This window comes from Lissotriton helveticus, chromosome 5_1 (genome assembly GCF_964261635.1).
Source record: "Lissotriton helveticus chromosome 5_1, aLisHel1.1, whole genome shotgun sequence".
Lineage (NCBI taxonomy): Eukaryota > Metazoa > Chordata > Amphibia > Caudata > Salamandridae > Lissotriton > Lissotriton helveticus.
Genome location: NC_136065.1, coordinates 1697411252 through 1697428756, shown reverse-complemented (window position 1 = coordinate 1697428756; position 17505 = coordinate 1697411252). Strand labels below are relative to the sequence as shown.

At 44.7% G+C, this 17505-nt stretch overlaps 1 protein-coding gene across 7 annotated transcripts in view; it reads left to right on the top strand.

The window, feature by feature from the left end:
* The window catches only part of DCAF11 (DDB1 and CUL4 associated factor 11), a 717991-nt gene that overhangs the window by 219134 nt on the left and 481352 nt on the right, over positions 1-17505 (top strand). For all 7 annotated transcript variants that reach the window (XM_078644967.1, XM_078644970.1, XM_078644968.1 and 4 more), the window contains exon 4: positions 478-542. In XM_078644967.1, coding sequence (XP_078501093.1) covers positions 478-542 — 65 coding nt within the window. The remainder of the gene's footprint in view (positions 1-477; positions 543-17505) is intronic.

The window sequence follows — 17505 nt, the reverse complement described above, 5'->3', positions numbered from 1 at the left end:
TTTCTGTCTGGGTCAGTGTTCTTCCAATCTCATGTTTTAAGGCCTTGTTGGTCCGAGGGATTCTTTATATTCCTAATTCATTCTCTTCTCCTTTTTTTGCACTTGGATATATTCACTAAATACTTAGACCAGGAAAGGGTAGGTGCCCCTACAATGCCAATTTTTAGCAGTGTCCTGCTTTTTCCTTGTGCCCAGAACAAGAAAAAAGTTTATTATAATCCGACCTCACATTTGACATCCGCTCTCAGTCTGGGTTCCCATCAGTATGCAAATTTAGGACCCTGGGACAAGTCGAAAGAAATCTGAGTTAACACTCCAAACTGATGGAAGGACAATTTCTGAATCTTTCGCTCTACTTTATTCGCCCATCTGGCGTTCTCTGTTAGTCTCCCTCTTTCTTTCTCTTCCCCCTCCTCCCTAGATTTTATGACGTACTAGTATTATCATTTCTCATATTCTCTGTGCTTCTGTCTGCAGAGGGAGACTGGCAGTTGCCGAAATAGTAGTTTCTCTGCTGGTGAGAGATCACAGATGTCCTCACAGTAAGTATCACCTGAGCGGATGTGTGCTGGAATGAAAAGAATGTGAAATATGCCGCCTTACACATGGGCCATGTCGTAGTGGATGTCTGTAGGGTTCACTGTCACTGGGATAGGTTGCAAAACCTATTTCAGTTATTCCAATATAGACATTTGTAGCTATGAAGACTGAGTTCTATTGTGGCAGTGTCTGTGAAACTCTAGGCTGTTTAGAGTGCAACAGATATGCTTTGTAAGACTTTAAATGGTTACTCGTGAATAACTGAACATCCTTCAGATAAGGAGTTCATGTCTTGTGCCTCAACCTATGTTGATATACTCCTACTGTGGGATCAGGATGTAACTGATACCCCCATGCATGCACTGTACACAACTAGGGAAATTCAGGATGCATGTTTAGGCTGGGTAGTAATATATGACACCTAAGTGAAGTGTAATGTGATGGACTGCAGCTAAACCAGTGGGTGCACAGCTCACCATTTATGTTTGGTATTGAAATGTGCAGGAGGGTACATATAACCATGTGATCAATATCTTTAATGTGTTGGTGGTAGAAGGATGGGTGCTGCCACTCTGGAGAAAGGATGCTGTTCATTTACTGTATGTCTGGTATGTCTGGTCTTATTTTAATGCTCTGCATCAAAACAAGAAGCATGCTCATCACGTCAGCACTGCCACCGAGATGATTTATTTATTTTCCATATGTATAGAAGTATGGTGCTGTTTGTGGCCAGTGGAATACTGTGTTTGTTCTTGGGTAGATGCTCTACTTGAGAGGTGGTAGTTAATGTGGTGGGGTTTTGTAGGTTGGTGGTTGGATATTCCACCTGAATGTAGCTGTTTTGGATGTATATAAGTAAGTTAGTTAAATGAGTATATACACCTTACTAACATTTTTGTGATAAAGCTGGTCATGAATTTTAATCGCAGCAAGATAATCTTAGCCCTCGATCCTTCTGAGGCTTACATTGGGTATTAGTAAGTCATGTTACACACAGAAGAAGTTGCAGAAGTATGTTATGGAGTATTCCATAAAGACATGTTATTTTATTAGACTAGAGTAGAAACTCCGAGGGTGATGGGTACTCTTAGGTTTAAGGTGTGTCATAGCTGTGAGGCTCTTGAGCAGACTGTATAATCGAAAATGAATAATGCAAAGCATTGAAGCTTTCGTTGTTTCTTGTTTGATGGTGTGCTTGACTCAGTACACGGTATGGACTCTAGCAATCAAGCATCCAACTGCAGCCTTCAACTTTTTCCTTCAACTTTTTCCTAAATATTTAAAAACATGCATTGTAACTCATGTGGAGCTATGCAGAATAAATGTGTATTAGAATTATTGTTCTAGTATATTCATTGTCTAACTGTGAAGTGTGCTGTGGCACCAAAAGACTGAAGTTTAATATGCGACTTTCCCACCTTATGAAACTCTGTGATCTTGGAAAAATGTATTTCAATTTGCGTTGCTCCTCTTAGCTTCAAAAATAAGGCCCACATAGAATCTTTCAAAATGCTGGCTTTATTTGCTATATAAAAATGTGTACACTACCAAACTTACCCCCAGATGCATCAAGCACCCATTTTGCGATTCCTTATTAGCGAAAAATAAGGATTCGCTAATAAGGAATAGCAAAATGCTATGCATGAAGATCTCGCTTAAAAAATAGCGATTTCTTAAAATTCCTTAATTGTGACTCGCAAATTGCGAGTCGCAATTAAGGAATACCTCTCCATTCATTCCTATGGGCCTATAGGCCCATAGGAATGAATGGGAAAACCATCTCAATTTGCGATTCTCAATTAGAGAATCGCAAATTGAGATTGCGATTTCAAGGGTGCCAGGGTGTCAAAAGGACACCCTGTTGCACCCCTGAAATCTGCATATGGGTACATCTTGCACACACACATGCCCTAAGGGCATGTTTGTGTGTAAAATGGAACTTTGAAAAATGCAATTTAGTGCGTTTTTCAAAGTTTTTGCAAATTACCATGAAGTTCAACTTCATCGTAATTTGCTCCCCCTATTAGCGAATTCGCTAATTTTTTAACTTTTATGCATTGCATTTAAGGAATCTCATTCCTTAAATGCAATAGCAATTTAAGTAATCGCAAATTTGCCTTCCTTCATTTCTATAATTTATTAAGCCATAACAATTGCAAAACTAATAAGTTGCATCTCCGCTGCAAGTTAAACACGCACATATTCCATATTTTAAAAAACGTGCGATGAAAATGGTCTGCGTTGTCTTAAAAACATCAAAAAATTTACAATATCCTATTTACTTTTCAGCAGCATATACAATGAGCACATTACATCTGTTTCCTTCTACCTATTTATAAGATAACTTGGATTGATACCAATTCTTATCTTTAATATTTTCACTCGAAGAAACTTTTGAGAATGATTCTGAAGATAATCAATAGTTCTATTGGTGCTTAGGGCATCTTCAACCTACTTACTGTCAAGATACTTAGTTGACTAATCCTGCAGTGCAAAGCTGAGACTTGACCATAGATAGATTATTCAACTCAAAGTTAGTATAATTTAAAAATGGAACATTTACAGATCATCTATTTCACTGAATTGCATTGATTTTCTAGTATTCCAACGTCTAAAGCCTGTCGACAAATGAAGGAAGTTTTTTCATAGTTACTCAGGTTTAACAATGCTTAGAATTTGATGGCATGAATTATTTTCAGCTTCAGGCGATTTGCCAGAGTTACTGAGTTGGAGGGAAATCAAAATAAAGATTGTATGGCAAAAATCTTTACGTTCCTGAGTGCCAACACTTCGACCACATGAAGGGCAATAGGTATAACCTTGGCCTTAAATCCTACTTACTTGCTCATGTAAAGTTGTCTATCTCTCTTTGTAATTGTTGGAGCAGTGAACAGGCCTAACCAAAAGATAATGCCTGAAAGCGGAATAGAATTTTGGAAAGGTCCGCCATTTTCACTGTTGTTGTTCCACCAATTTAGAACAACCCTCCCATGTGCAAGTTCTCAGTTTTCTGAACCATAGGGCATAGTTAGCATGAATCCGTTTCTCTAAGAGAGTGATCTGGAATCCCAGGTATGGGATTGATTTGTGCATTAATTGGAAAAGATACAGCACTAGTTTTTGGTCCGAACCTCAAGATTTGCGATTTTTGGAGATTAACCCCGTTTGCCTCCAGCCCTTTCATAAGGGGCTGAATAAAGAGAAGCGGATCAGTTATTGTTACTAAAACATAGTCTGCATACATGGACTGCTTATAATCATCTTTACCAATTTGTACTACTTTGATAACTGTGCTCCTCCTGACCCATTCAGCAAAGGACTTCATGGACAAGGCAAATGTCAAACTTGAGAGGAGGCAAACTGTTGCGATGACGTTTACACTCTTCTGTGTACATGCTTTTCCATTTTGTCATTATGTGCTCGTCCAGGCATGTTTAACTCATTTCTATGGTCCTCGCACACATTCTATTGTGTCTCATGTGTGAGGCAAGTATTTATTTATTACTATGGTCCTCACACATATTCTATAGAGTCTCATGTGTGAGGCAATTATTTATTAATAGTCGTGTATGACTGTTGCAGCAGTTAGATTGGTGACACACTGGCAGCTGCTCCGCTCTACACTTTAATAAGGTGTTACACCTACTCTCTCCTGTGTCCTGTATCGATCTTTACACTCACAACAATAGACTGTTATGTAGCAGCTTCCTGTATTGTTTGCCGGTTGTGACTATAATTAGGGAGAACAGTAATGTGTCTTTTTTAATAGAAGAGCAAAGCCATATTCTAGTGACTTATGCATTTCTTTTATGTATAGGATTATGACAGGCCAGTACTTATAATATACCAAAACAATATGAATACAGCTTCAATAAGAGATCATTTGATGAGTAGGGAAAGGAATATAGAACTTGTAGAAATAGTCCTCTTCAAACATCTTCCAATCCTTAATGGTTTTCTGGGTATGGAAAAGAATGCAGTAAGTGCTGTCCTAAATGACATTTTAGTGAAATGTGTAAAACCAAAGTCAAATCTAGAGGTGCCCCAAGGCTGATCCAGTTTAGTAAAGACTCTTAAGATTAACCTCGTAAAAGAACACTACATCACAATGCATTAATTGTCCACAACCCAGTTTCCTCTCTCAATACTAGTTTACTTTATGCTTGTTTTTGACCATGTACAGAGCTTTGTTTCTTTTTGGCTAGGTTCGCACTACAGAAATAACATCTGCATACATACTCACATACGTACATTTAGGGTTGCTGGTTGATAACGTGGATGACATTGAAGGGAATAAGTATAGTTTGACTTTGATAGTTATGGAGTGAGCGACAAACCAGTGTGTTTGTTACCCATTTAAACGAGAAAATTAAGTGTATGGTAGATTTTGGATCACTATTATTGATCAGAAGGTGTTTGATAACGGATGGTCTGTTATAAAACTGAGTGAGTCGGATTTAAAGCCTTTTAGATGCCTTGCTGGGCTACCAACTCCCAGATAAGACTTGGACTTATTGTTGTTCACAAGTTAAGGATACCCCTTTTAATTATAACCATAAGCTGATACATTTTAAATTTCTACATCAATATTGATGCACACTTGTTAGAAACTCGCAGTTTAGCAAAAATTCTTATAGTAAGTGTTGCAGATGTGGTCTTAACGCTAACCGTGGCTTTGCCGTGGTCTTGCTGTTTTTTGGCAGATACATTTGTCTCTAAGATTCTCAACACTCCACTTTCCCCATCCTCTCAGACTGCCTTACTGGGTGACACATCCGCATTGCCCTCCCTCTTTCAGGCACCTCGCCTTTGTCTTATTTGTTTTGGCCAAGCGATGTGTCACTAAGGGTTGGATGCAGAGGACTGTTCCACTACACTCACGATGGTTACAGAATGGAATGCCGCCCACTGCCAGGATATGACCGATCAATATGTTAAGTTGGTCTGCCCATCCATCCGTCCTTTGGATATTTGGGCCCCTTTCAGAGACTTTTCGCTATGCACAGCTGATTCTGAGCCCTTACCTCACAGTAGTAGAGTGGCTGTGCCTCCTCACCTTAAATGGTCCCCCGCTTTTGGTCCTGCTCCTGTTTCATCACTATGTACTACAATCTGATTTGTGTTGTGAGTTTTGTATTGTACCTCAAGTGTCTTTATGTTTGGTACTTCTGTATTGAATATGCGCTTTTGAGCTGTACTGAATTAATTTTCAATAAACAAGAAAAGGAAAAAAAAGTGAAGCCTAGTAGGTTTTGGAAGAAAAACGTTTATTGTATTGTGTTTGTATTTTTAGGCCAATATCTCTTTCCATTGGAGAAATGCTTTTATAAAGGTCTAAGTTGTTCAGGATGATGATGATGATGATGATGATATTGTGCTTAAGTCTAAGCCTTTTTAAGAGCTCTGAAGAGGAGATCTGATCCTTTTGCAGACCCGCAGGCATCTGTGAGACAGGTTCTGGATCCAACAACTGAGAGCATGCAATACAAACATGCAAAAGTATTTAGTGAAAGGTTGGGGAAAATAAAAAGGTTTCCATCATATCAGCAAGTTAAACCTGAGAGCATCCCAGTTAAACGTATAGTAAGAGATATACCTCTCATGCGACAAGATGTTTCCAATATATCGAAGAAAAAGAGTAAAGGGAGTATAATTGAGCCCATAGATTACTCCATGTAGTTTGTCAGCAATGGTGATCGCACAGAAAAAAATTGTCAAAGCCACTAGGCTTTGCCTATGCAACTTCCATTAGCTTTGTCAATGTTTTCTTTTTAGTTTTTTCTTTTTAGACATGTTACACCCTAGCTCGTGCTGCTGTGCAACATGGCTTAAAGTAATGTAATCAAAAACGTGATTTGACGTGGCCAGCGCTGACCGCGTCGTCGTGTTTTTTCCCTTTAAGACATGTTACACAGCAGCCCGCGCTGCTGTGTAGTATGTTTAAAAACCGTGCAAGTGGCGGGAATGAGGGGCATGTATCACGAGAGAAGGTCTAGGGGTAGGACAATAAAGCACCGCCAGCAGGAGGAGAGTGGGGGAATGGACAATAAAGTGCAGACAGTGTGAGGAGGGAGGGTGGTATAATAAAGCACGGATGGTGGAGGTAGTATGTTAAAGCATGGATAGCGGAAGGAGGGGGCTGGGGTGGTACAATGAAGCATTTGCTGTGGGAAGAGGCGGTGGGCAGTACCAGTGCTCTGACTTTACAAAGTATATGTTTGATTGGCTTACACCCCATTGGTATCACTTTGCTTACTTAGAAGTCCTAAGTATATGGTACCAAGGCCTGTAAATTACAGTATTCCACCAGCATCTGTTGTCCCACCCTGGATTCCCTCACACCAGGGTCCTACAAATAAAGGACAGTTCATATATTTTCTAGGGTTTTGTGAATACTATTCTAATGTTAGAGCAGTTATTAAAAAATTAAAACCAAGACAAATAACTTTGATAGACAAAAAAAATGATATCAGTTCTGCCAAGGCTCTGTGGTGTTTTAACCCTAAGTGTTTCTTTTTTTTTTTTTTTTAACAGCTAACAAAGGCTAGGCACAGCTCACATGAAATCAAATATAAAATCGCTTGAAATGCATTGTTCCATCTTTTTTGTGGTGTGCCACGCCTGGTCTTGTGGTGTTTTAACCCTAAGTGTTTCTTTTTTTTTTTAACAGCTAACAAAGGCTAGGCACAGCTCACATGAAATCAAACATAAAATCGCTTGAAATGCATTGTTCCATCTTTTTTGTGGTGTGCCACGCCTGGTCTTGTGGTGCATCTGCGGCTATTCCCTTAGGCCTTCAGGGGCCAGGGATATCAGGGAGTTATGCCAGCGGGTTTCTAACTGGGTTGTGCAGCCTATGTTGGGGGAGAAGGGGACTGTGACTCCCCGGGGGTGGGGGGATGGGGGCTGGGTAGAAGGCAGGGGTAGTGCTTCCATTGGAGAACCAAGGACCTGGTCCAAAATCGTAGGGTAGTGGGTACTTAACGTGCAGGCAGGTTTATCGGCTGTGGTGGATGGGTCTGGAGTCCCAGATGTTAAGTTAGGAGGACTGTGAGTCCTCCATTGGAGTGATCATTTTTCCCAGTGGTCCATCCCATTATGGTCCTATTGGACGGCATCAGAGTCCTCAGGTGTTCTCATAGTGTAAGACTCTGGCATCTGCCGCTGCCCATTTGTCGAAGGTGGCACGCCATTGTGTACTGCTTGGGGGAGTTTTGCTCCTCCAAAGCATTGTGACGGTGCATTTTCCTATAAGAAGGGCCAAGTATTAGAATCTGAAGACCACCTTTAGTCTCTTCGGCTCTCTGTACAGACCAAGATCCCCTGCCTCCCAAGTAGCTAAGCCAGGCACCTTAGTGACTGGTGAGAGTCTCAGTCACCTCAGTTTAGTAGGGTGTCCGTTCAGGTCAGCCCCAGAGGGTATGTTTAAAGTCTGCTGCTGGGGTATTGCAGCATAGGGAAGCGTCAGGGGTTTTTGCAAAGATACTATGTAGTTGCAGTGGAGACACATATGCTTTGCAGAGGATATACATTTGTAACAACTGGAACCGTGAGTTATGAGATACCTGATAGAGATATTACAGGGCCCTGGACCACTCCTTGGCTGTGAGAACTTGATCTACTTCTGCCCCCCACTCATTTCTGTAAGAGGGTGAGGGATGTCCCTGAGTGGACAGCCCAGGCTCTATATAGTGATTAGGGCGTTGGTGCTGTTCTAAGCAAGTTCTGTGTTGTCGTTGTTAAATTGGATTGAATTTGCATATAGAACAATAAGGTCTGCCGATTTTTAAATACTATGTGATTGAAAAAGAAACTCTTGTTTGTATGTGGGCTGGTAGAAGAAATCTGCTCATAAAAAAATTTGTTCAGAATTTGTCTGGAGAAACACATTGTACATTTTTCAGCACGATTGAAGTGCCTGGATTCTCACATCAACAACTACTGGTTTGACGTTCACCACATGCAGTGAAAGAAAAATGTATGAGCTGACTGCAGTAGATGTAGATGAGGAGGAAGGTGTTAAGAATGATTTGGAAGGTAGCATCAAGGAAATTGAGTGGATGGAAGAATTACATAAAGATCAAGAATTGGTTATTGTTTCATTTGTAATATCTGAAGTGAGGGTGACCTAAAAAAATAAAATATCACTGTCTTTGCAAGCTTACTGGAAAGTGATAGAAGAGCTGTCAATGAAGTATGCCTATCTCAACACCTCTTCCCTCCTTGAGAACATGGCCAACTTAGAACTTAAACAGCTAGTCACATAGCAGGACACACACTCGACCCCTTCTTCGCCGCAGGAAACAGCATCTCCTACAGCCACACCACCGAACTCTGGACCAACCCCTGCATCCACTTCTCTTCCAACAAATCCAACGCACGCCAGCATGCCCACTGTTTACCCCGCAGAAGCTGGAACAGAGTCACAGAAGATCAACACCCCACCTTCCTCAACGACACATCACCACTGACATCCTCCTGCGTCAGCACCACCGCATGCAACCTCCAGCAATGGATCGCAAACTGCGCCAACACAACTGTGGCCCTCAAGAAACCAGTGGCAAACAACACGTCAAGAAAGCAACCTGGTTCACCCCTACCCTTAAGAGTTCAGATGCACCTGGAGACAGCTCGAGAAGACATGAAGGAACAAGAAAACCCCGATAGCCCATGCTGCTTTCAAAGCAGCCACCACTGGACAACCACCGCCACCTCATCAAAACCACAAAGAAGAAGGGCCTCTAAGACAGCATTACCAACAACTCACACAACATCAAAGAACTCTTCAGCATCATCAATGAGTTCCCCAAACCCAACAGCGAGGCTCAGACAACCGACCCTCCCAAGTCCTCTGCAACTGACTCTGCACCTTCTTATACCACAAAATCAAGACTAGCTACGACACCTTCGACACCCAGGACCACCCCACCGTGCCAGCAACCACCCCAACTGACGCCAACCGATTCTGCACAGCTGGTTCCCACGGACGACACCAAAGAGACCATGTAAAGCATACACTCCCGAGCACATTCGGACCCGTGCCCGGACTGCATCTTCCACAGACCCGCATCGCACCCGAGTTATCCCGAACCATCAACTGCTCCCTCGAGACAGCCACCTTCCTTGATGAATGGAAGCATGTCCAAGTCAAGCCCTCCTAAAAAGAACCTCTGCAGAACCAATGGACCTCAAGACCTTCAGGCCCATCTCCCTGCTCCCCTTCCCAAACAAAGTCATCGAAAAAGACATCAACAACCAGCTCGCTGAATTATCGAATCCAACCAGGTCCTGGACATCTCCCAATCCGTATTCCGAAGCAATCAGGGCACCAAGACTGCCCTCCTCGCTGCCACCGACGACATCCCCTCTGTCCTTGATCAGGGCAAAACCGCAGCCCTCGCCCTACTGTACCTCTTGGTGACCTTCAACACCGTCTCCCATCGCACCCTAGCCACGAGATTCCATGACGCTGGTATCCGAGGCAAGGACCCTCAACAAGGACCCTCAACTGGATCTGCTCCTGCATTACCGGCAGAATGCAAAGGGTTGGACTCCCACCATACCTCTTGAAACCGATAAAGTTCAGTACCCCAGGGCTCCTCCCTCAGCCCCATTCTCTTCAACATCTACATGGCCCCTCTCACCGCCATCGTTGGGAACTATGGCTCAACATCGTCTCCTATGCCGATGACACCCAGCTGATCCTCTCCCTCATCAAAGAACCCAATGTCGCCAGGAACAACTTCCATGAAGGAATGAAAGCCCTCGCCGCCTGGATGAAGTCCTCATCCTGGGAGCCTCCCACTCCACTTGGATGACTCCTGGTGGCTCTCTGCTGTAGTAAGACGATCCACGCAAACAAAACCTCTGCATCGTACTGGACTCCTCCCTCACAATGGACCGCCAGATAAACACCGTCTCCTCTGCCTGCTTCGAAAAAAAATTCAGATGGATCCCCACCGAATCCAGGAAGACAGTCACCCATGCCCTCATCAGCAGCAGACTCGACTACGGGAACGCACTCTATGCTGGCGTCACCCAGAAACTCCTCTAAAGACTGCAGAATGTCCAGAACACCACAGCAAGACTAATCCTCAACATCCACCGTTGCAGCCACATCACTCAATACCTCCATGACCGCCACTCACTCCCAGTCACCAGAAGAATAACTTTCAAACTCCTCACCCATGCATACAAGGCCTTTCACAACTGCCCCACGCCCACCCTTTCCCACAGCGCCTTGAGACCCTAATGGGTGAGTAGCTGTACTTTACAAACTCTGCTTGATTGATGGCTTAATTTGTGCAATTATAAGTTATTGCTTACTATTTCTTTAAGGAGGATTGCATGTCCTGCTCTTATCAGTCATTTAGGCATAACTCTGACTAAAAAAAGTCTTAGGAAAACACACAAGGTGATGGACGGAATGCTGCACATTGGCAAAACATTCACCCCAGTCCCTGATCTGGGTTTAATCCATCATTATTGTGCTCACTACGCCACCCCAGTTCAGACATGTCCATATGCAAATCAGTCTTTGACCTTGTGCCTCATGGGAACAGTCCAGACCGAACTGCCAAGCCATGTCTTCCCTGGACCGGAATCAAGCATCCTAGGACCGGTTTCTGGCTATCAGCTATCAGATTATTACATCCTTCGCGCTGACCGTCAAGGCAACCGCCCGGGTGGCGGAGTGGCCGCCATAATATCCAAACATCTTAAATTCACTTCCACTTCCTCCCGGGTGTCGACAACCTTACCCTTAGCCTAAAAACAGACCTAGGTGCCTTAACACTCCTCCTCCTCTATCGACCCCCCAACCCATGCCTTCCTTCGCAGCCACCTTGACCGACCAGCTGATCTACCTACTCACCTCCAACCCCAGACTTGCCCTCTTTGGTGACCTCAATTACTGGTTCGGCGATGTCAATGCCGGGCCCCATGCTCTGGAGATCTTTGAGGCTCTTGCTAGCCTCAACTTAATCCAACAGGTCACCTCGGCTACCCATATTAAGGGCTACATCCTGGTCTAGATTTGGTCCCAAAACCTGACCGTCTCTCCCCCACTTGTCTCCCCCTGCACTTGGTCAGACCACTATCTAGTGGACACTACCCTTACGATCAGTGGCAAATTGCCCACCCCACTAATGGCAGGTGGTCTCTCTCGCAAATGGAGCTCCCATGACCCCAAAGGCCTGCTCGCGACTCTCTCCGAGACCCGGCCCACTCTCCACCAGCCCACCAACTCCAATATTGACGAGTTGGACTGTGAGATCGGCTCTTGGCTGAAGTCAGCCAGTGACATATTTGCTCCCCTCACCAAATTCCCCCCGACTAGACACCACAATTCCCACAGATGGTTTACGGAGGACCTAAAAAAACTCAAGCTGAAAGTGCGCCAGCTGGAAAGGACATGGAGAAGGAATTACTCTGAAACTGACAGACTGCAATACACCCTAGCCCGGAAAGATTACAAAAACGCAATCTCCTCAGCCAAATCATCTCACTTTGCCAACCGAATTTCCTCTTCGGACAATAAATCGAAAGAAGTGTTCCGCATCATGAACGAACTCACCTCTGATGACAGAACTCTTCCAGGTCAAACCCCCACCCAAGGAACCTGTGACGCCCTCAACCTCTTTTTCATCGAGAAAATCAATAAAATCAAGGCTTCAATCACCATCTTTCCCCGGACCCCCCTCTCTGACACCCCCTGCAACAATCTTTCTGTATACTCGGACTTCCCGCCTCTCAACGCCGCCTCCCTGGCTCAGCTTGCGTCCCGGGTAAAATCAGGCTCCCCGAACGACGCCTGCCCTCCCCCGATTCTACGGAGCATCTGCCACTCCCTACCCGAATGTATCCTACCTCTGCTGAACGGTTCACTCAGCACCGGCACCGTACCCAGCTCCTTCAAAGAGGCCGTCTTAGTCCCGCTGCTAAAAAAACCTGCCGTGGACCCAGCAGATCTGTCCAATTTCCGTCCCATTTCGCTCCTACCCTTCCTGTCCAAAATAATCGAGGCACATGCCACCCAATGCCTTTCCAAATGTATCGAGTCATCTAGCTACCTGGAACCCAACCAGGCAGGCTTCCGGCCTACCTTCTCAACGGAGGCTGTTATCTTGGCCGTCCTCGATACTTTGCGGAGGAACGCCGATATAGGGACCCCCCAGGCCCTCATACTCCTGGACCTATCGGCTGCGTTCGACACGGTGGACCATAACATCCTGCTCCACCGTGTCGAACAGGCCGGCATCCAAGGCCTCGCGCTGAGATGGATACAATCGTTCCTGTCCGGTAGATCACAGGCCGTCCGACAGGGCCCCTACACAGCGCCCAAAACCCCCACGACATGCGGGGTTCCCCAAGGCTCTTCCCTGTCACCCTTATTGTTTAACCTTTACCTCCGGCCCCTTCTTCACTCTCTCCACACCTGGGACATCACAGTATATAACTATGCGGACGACTTACAGATCATTTTCCCCCTCAACTCTCAAAACGCAGTAGCCAATTTCCACGCCGCCATGGTCCACATACAGGAATGGATGAACACCAACCATCTGAAATTGAACCCCGGGAAAACAGAGCTCCTCCTTCCGGGCTCTAGTTCCTCTGTCTGGGGGGCGCATTTCTGGCCCACGGAACTTGGCACCCCACCCACTCCCGCGAACACTGTAAAGAGCCTGGGCGTGACCATCGATGCCGAACTCTCCCTTCGATCTCAAGTCGGCTCGGTGGTTTCATCCTGCTCCTTCCAACTTCGTAAGATCCGCAAAATTAGTCTCCACCGCCTACAGGCAGTCCAAAATCAAGCAGCTCGCCTTATTCACAAATCTCCTAAATGGCAATCAGCCAAACCACTGCTGCACAAATTACACTGGCTGCCTATAGAGCAGAGAGTGGCCTTCAAGGTGGGCTGCCTCACGTTCAGAGCACTTCCGGGCACCAGCCCCGCCTTTATAACCTCACTCATCCACCCTTATCGCCCCACTCGCGATTTACGCTCGTCCCATCTCCAAAAGCTTGTCGTGCCCAAAATAAGAACCAATAAATTCGGTGGACGAAGGTTCGCCTCCTTGGCCCCAAAATTCTGGAACCCCCTCCCTATGGCCATTAAATCCAGCAGCTCCCTCCTTCTTTTTAGGAAACAGCTCAAAACTTTCCTCTTCCCCCACCCTGCTAATCCTTGTAAACATCCTCAGTCTGCTCCCCCACTGTTCTACAGCGCCAGGAAACTCATGGTGTCAGAGCGCTCTATAAATGTCACTTAATAATAATAATAATCAGCTGTCTTCAGCCAGGATAGCTTAACTCCAGTAGCGCAGTCAGCACGGGACCCACGTCTGGGCATACCCTTACCACATAGGGTGAACAGCAAAACACACAAGGTGATGGACGGAATTCTGCACATAGGCAAAACATTCACCCCCAGTCACTGATCTGGGTTTAATCCATTGTTATTTTGCTCACTACGCCACCCCAGTTCAGACATGGCCATATGCAAATCAGTCTTCACCCTGTGCCTCATGAGAACAGTCCAGACCGAACTGCCAAGCCATGTCTTCCCTGGACCGGAATCAAGCATCCTAGGACCGGTTTCTGGCTATCAGCCGTCTTCGGCCAGGATAGCTTGACTCCAGTAGCGCAGTGAGCACGGGACCCACGTCTGGGCATACCCTTCCCACATAGGGTGAACAGCAAAACACACAAGGTGATGGACGGAATGCTGCACATTGGCAAAACATTCACCCCCAGTCACTGATCTGGGTTTAATCCATCGTTATTTTGCTCACTACGCCACCCCAGTTCAGACATGGCCATATGCAAATCGGTCTTGACCCTTTGCCTCATGGGAACAGTCCAGACCGAGCTGCCAAACCATGTCTTCCCTGGACCGGAATCAAGCATCCTAGGACCGGTTTCTGGCTATCAGCCATCTTCAGCCAGGATACTTGACTCCAGTAGCGCAGTGAGCACAGGACCCACATCTGGGCATACCCTTTCCACATTGGGTGAACAGCAAAACTCACAAGGTGATGGACGGAATGCTGCACATTGGCAAAACATTCACCCACAGTCACTGATCTGGGTTTAATCCATTGTTATTTTGCTCACTACGCCACCCCAGTTCAGACATGGCCATATGCAAATCAGTCTTCACCCTGTGCCTCATGAGAACAGTCCAGACCGAACTGCCAAGCCATGTCTTCCCTGGACCGGAATCAAGCATCCTAGGACCGGTTTCTGGCTATCAGCCGTCTTCAGCCAGGATAGCTTGACTCCAGTAGCGCAGTGAGCACGGGACCCACGTCTGGGCATACCCTTCCCACATAGGGTGAACAGCAAAACACACAAGGTGATGGACGGAATGCTGCACATTGGCAAAACATTCACCCCCAGTCAAAAAAAGTCTTGGGCAGATGCTTTATGGTCTAGAATAGCCACAGATGTTTTCCTGGTTGAAAGATATAATTTTGTGTTAATGCAGATAAAATTATGACGCCACAATAAGAACGTTGAGTCAGTCTCTGTTCGTATTATATCTTGGCACACAATAGGTATTTATTTTATTGACCTATTCTCGGTGTTTAAGCCTAAAATTAAGTATTTTGAGCCTTCAACCAGGTACTATTCAACATAGTTCGAGTGAAGTTATATTTGTGAGGTGAATGTAGTTAATGTTATGAAGTTTCTGCATGACATATTATTTAGAGAAGGTTGTACACCTATTATTGTCATTGATAATGATGTGCAGATTACATTGCAGGAAATTAAGGCTTTTTTATTATGTGGTATTACATACACAAACGTATTGGCTTATATCATCCACAGGCTAATGGCTTGGCTGAAAAGGTAAATGAGGCTTTTATGGAGTACATACAATTGACAGCTGCTTCTAGCCTTAATGTGTATCAAGCTTTTAAGTGAATGTCCTGGGCTCATAGGATCCCTCTATGTATGGTTACCAAAGTGACTCCATAATTTTTGATGAGGGGATGGCAACCATCTTCATTGTTATTTCCTGCTTCAATGCAAACAAAGTGTAAAAAGAAGAAAAAAACATAAATTACCCACTGCAGGAAGCAATGTAAAGGTTATTAGGTTCAGAATATATCCAAACCGGAGGGAATCTAAAATATACTATGATAGAAAATCAGAAATTGTTCAAATTATCTTGAGGCCAGAATACACATTAGGGATTAGGAAACCTAATTTGCTGGCTAAAGGTATAGGTTTTCGTAGAAACAAGTAAAGTCTTCCAAGTGAGTAAAAACTCTGTGCATTTGCAAAATGGCTGTTGGTGGAACATTAATAGGGTGTCTAAGTTTTCTTCTGTTCCAAGTTTTAGTTTGGAGTAATCCAGTGATTTTGACTGCTGTGAATTTATGGAAGATCATGGGTTGGTGTGTTGATCATGGGTTGGTGTCAAATGCTCCATTCCAATTGATGAATATTAGTGTTTTAGAGCTTGCAGGAGAGTCAAAGTATCTTCGGTCTGAACATACGGTTGTTGGTGAAGGCAATTATGTGCCAGTGGTAATGGTAAAAGAAGTCACCAGAATAGAAAGGAAGGCTTTCTTTCCTGGTAGTTTGAAGAATTTGGTGATTAAGTAATGGTTGCTTGTTCAGCTGACAACCTAGAGTGTTTTGGGTGCGGTTTTGGTATCTGGTGCCCACATATGCTAGTTATGGGTTGTTCTTGTTCCAGATTCTTCTTGTTCCTTTTTTGCACACTTCATTATTTATTGTATGTTTTGATAATATTTGCATTGTTCTCTGTAATGCATTTTTTAGTCTGTCAGTATATCTTCATTGATAATCATATGCACTGATTAGTCCTGTCCCAAGTGTGGGGATCCCGGAGCACTTTTTTCTAAAGTCACAATGTGTGTAGTATTACTTCGGAAAGGGCAAGAGGTATATCTGGCAAAATGTAAAGTTTTGCAGCCTTAAGACCGGCTATATTGCCATTACGGTTAATTTACTTTAAAAGATGGAAGACATTTTCAATTCTGTTTTTTCCAATAGTCATGATCCTGGAAGATGTCGACATTGGATCTCCCTCTCCCTCTCCTGGTGACCCTTGAGAGAGCGCGAGAAGTTTTGCAAGGAGATTCAATTGCCTGGTCAATATTAACCATGAAAAAGGCAAGATTCCCTGACTGGAGAGACATCTGGGGGGTGCTCTGTGCCAGTGCCTCTATCTCCCCATCTGAGGACACCCACAGGGCAAGATCGAAAAAGAGAAGCGAAGTTGAGAGTCGATTTTCCCCAAAGTTGAGAGTCGATTTCCCCATTCAGCATCGAGAACATTGATGTCAAGAAGAAGTACAGCTCCTATTTGGTAAATAACAAGGCCACATATGATGTTGACAAGGAGGAGACTATTGGCATGGTGAGGTTCATTGATGTCGAGACATCAGTCGACATTGAGGCATTTTTCGACATCGAGATGCCTTTCTGTTGTGAACAAAAATACAGCTGAGTGACTTTCGAGAAGGAGATTGCGCAGGCTTCCCTCTGAGTCAGATTCTGCGTACTCCAGAGCCTACTCACCCGCTAGACGAGCCATCATACCAAATTTACCTTCTGAGCAACCAGCAACGCCACATCCACCACTTACAGGCAGCTGCAAAGTCTCCACCACCTGTAATTCCTGCGGTAATTCCACCAGCCATGCCTTCTAGCTCCCTGCAGTTACCTGCTCCAGTGACTCTCACTGAGGCGCTCCAGGTCTAAATCCCAACATACCAGACCTCGGCATAGTCCTAGGTCTAAGTCAAGGTCTCACCGTCGTTCCTACCTCACAAAGTCACCCAGGCGGCTCCATTCAAGATGAAGATTGTATTCTACACCCTGATTGTGGTCACCCAACTCTTACCAAAGGCCCACGTCTTCAGGCCACTGTTCACCTACGCTTACAGACTCTTGTCCAAAGAGAATATCTCCTGTAGTTAACAT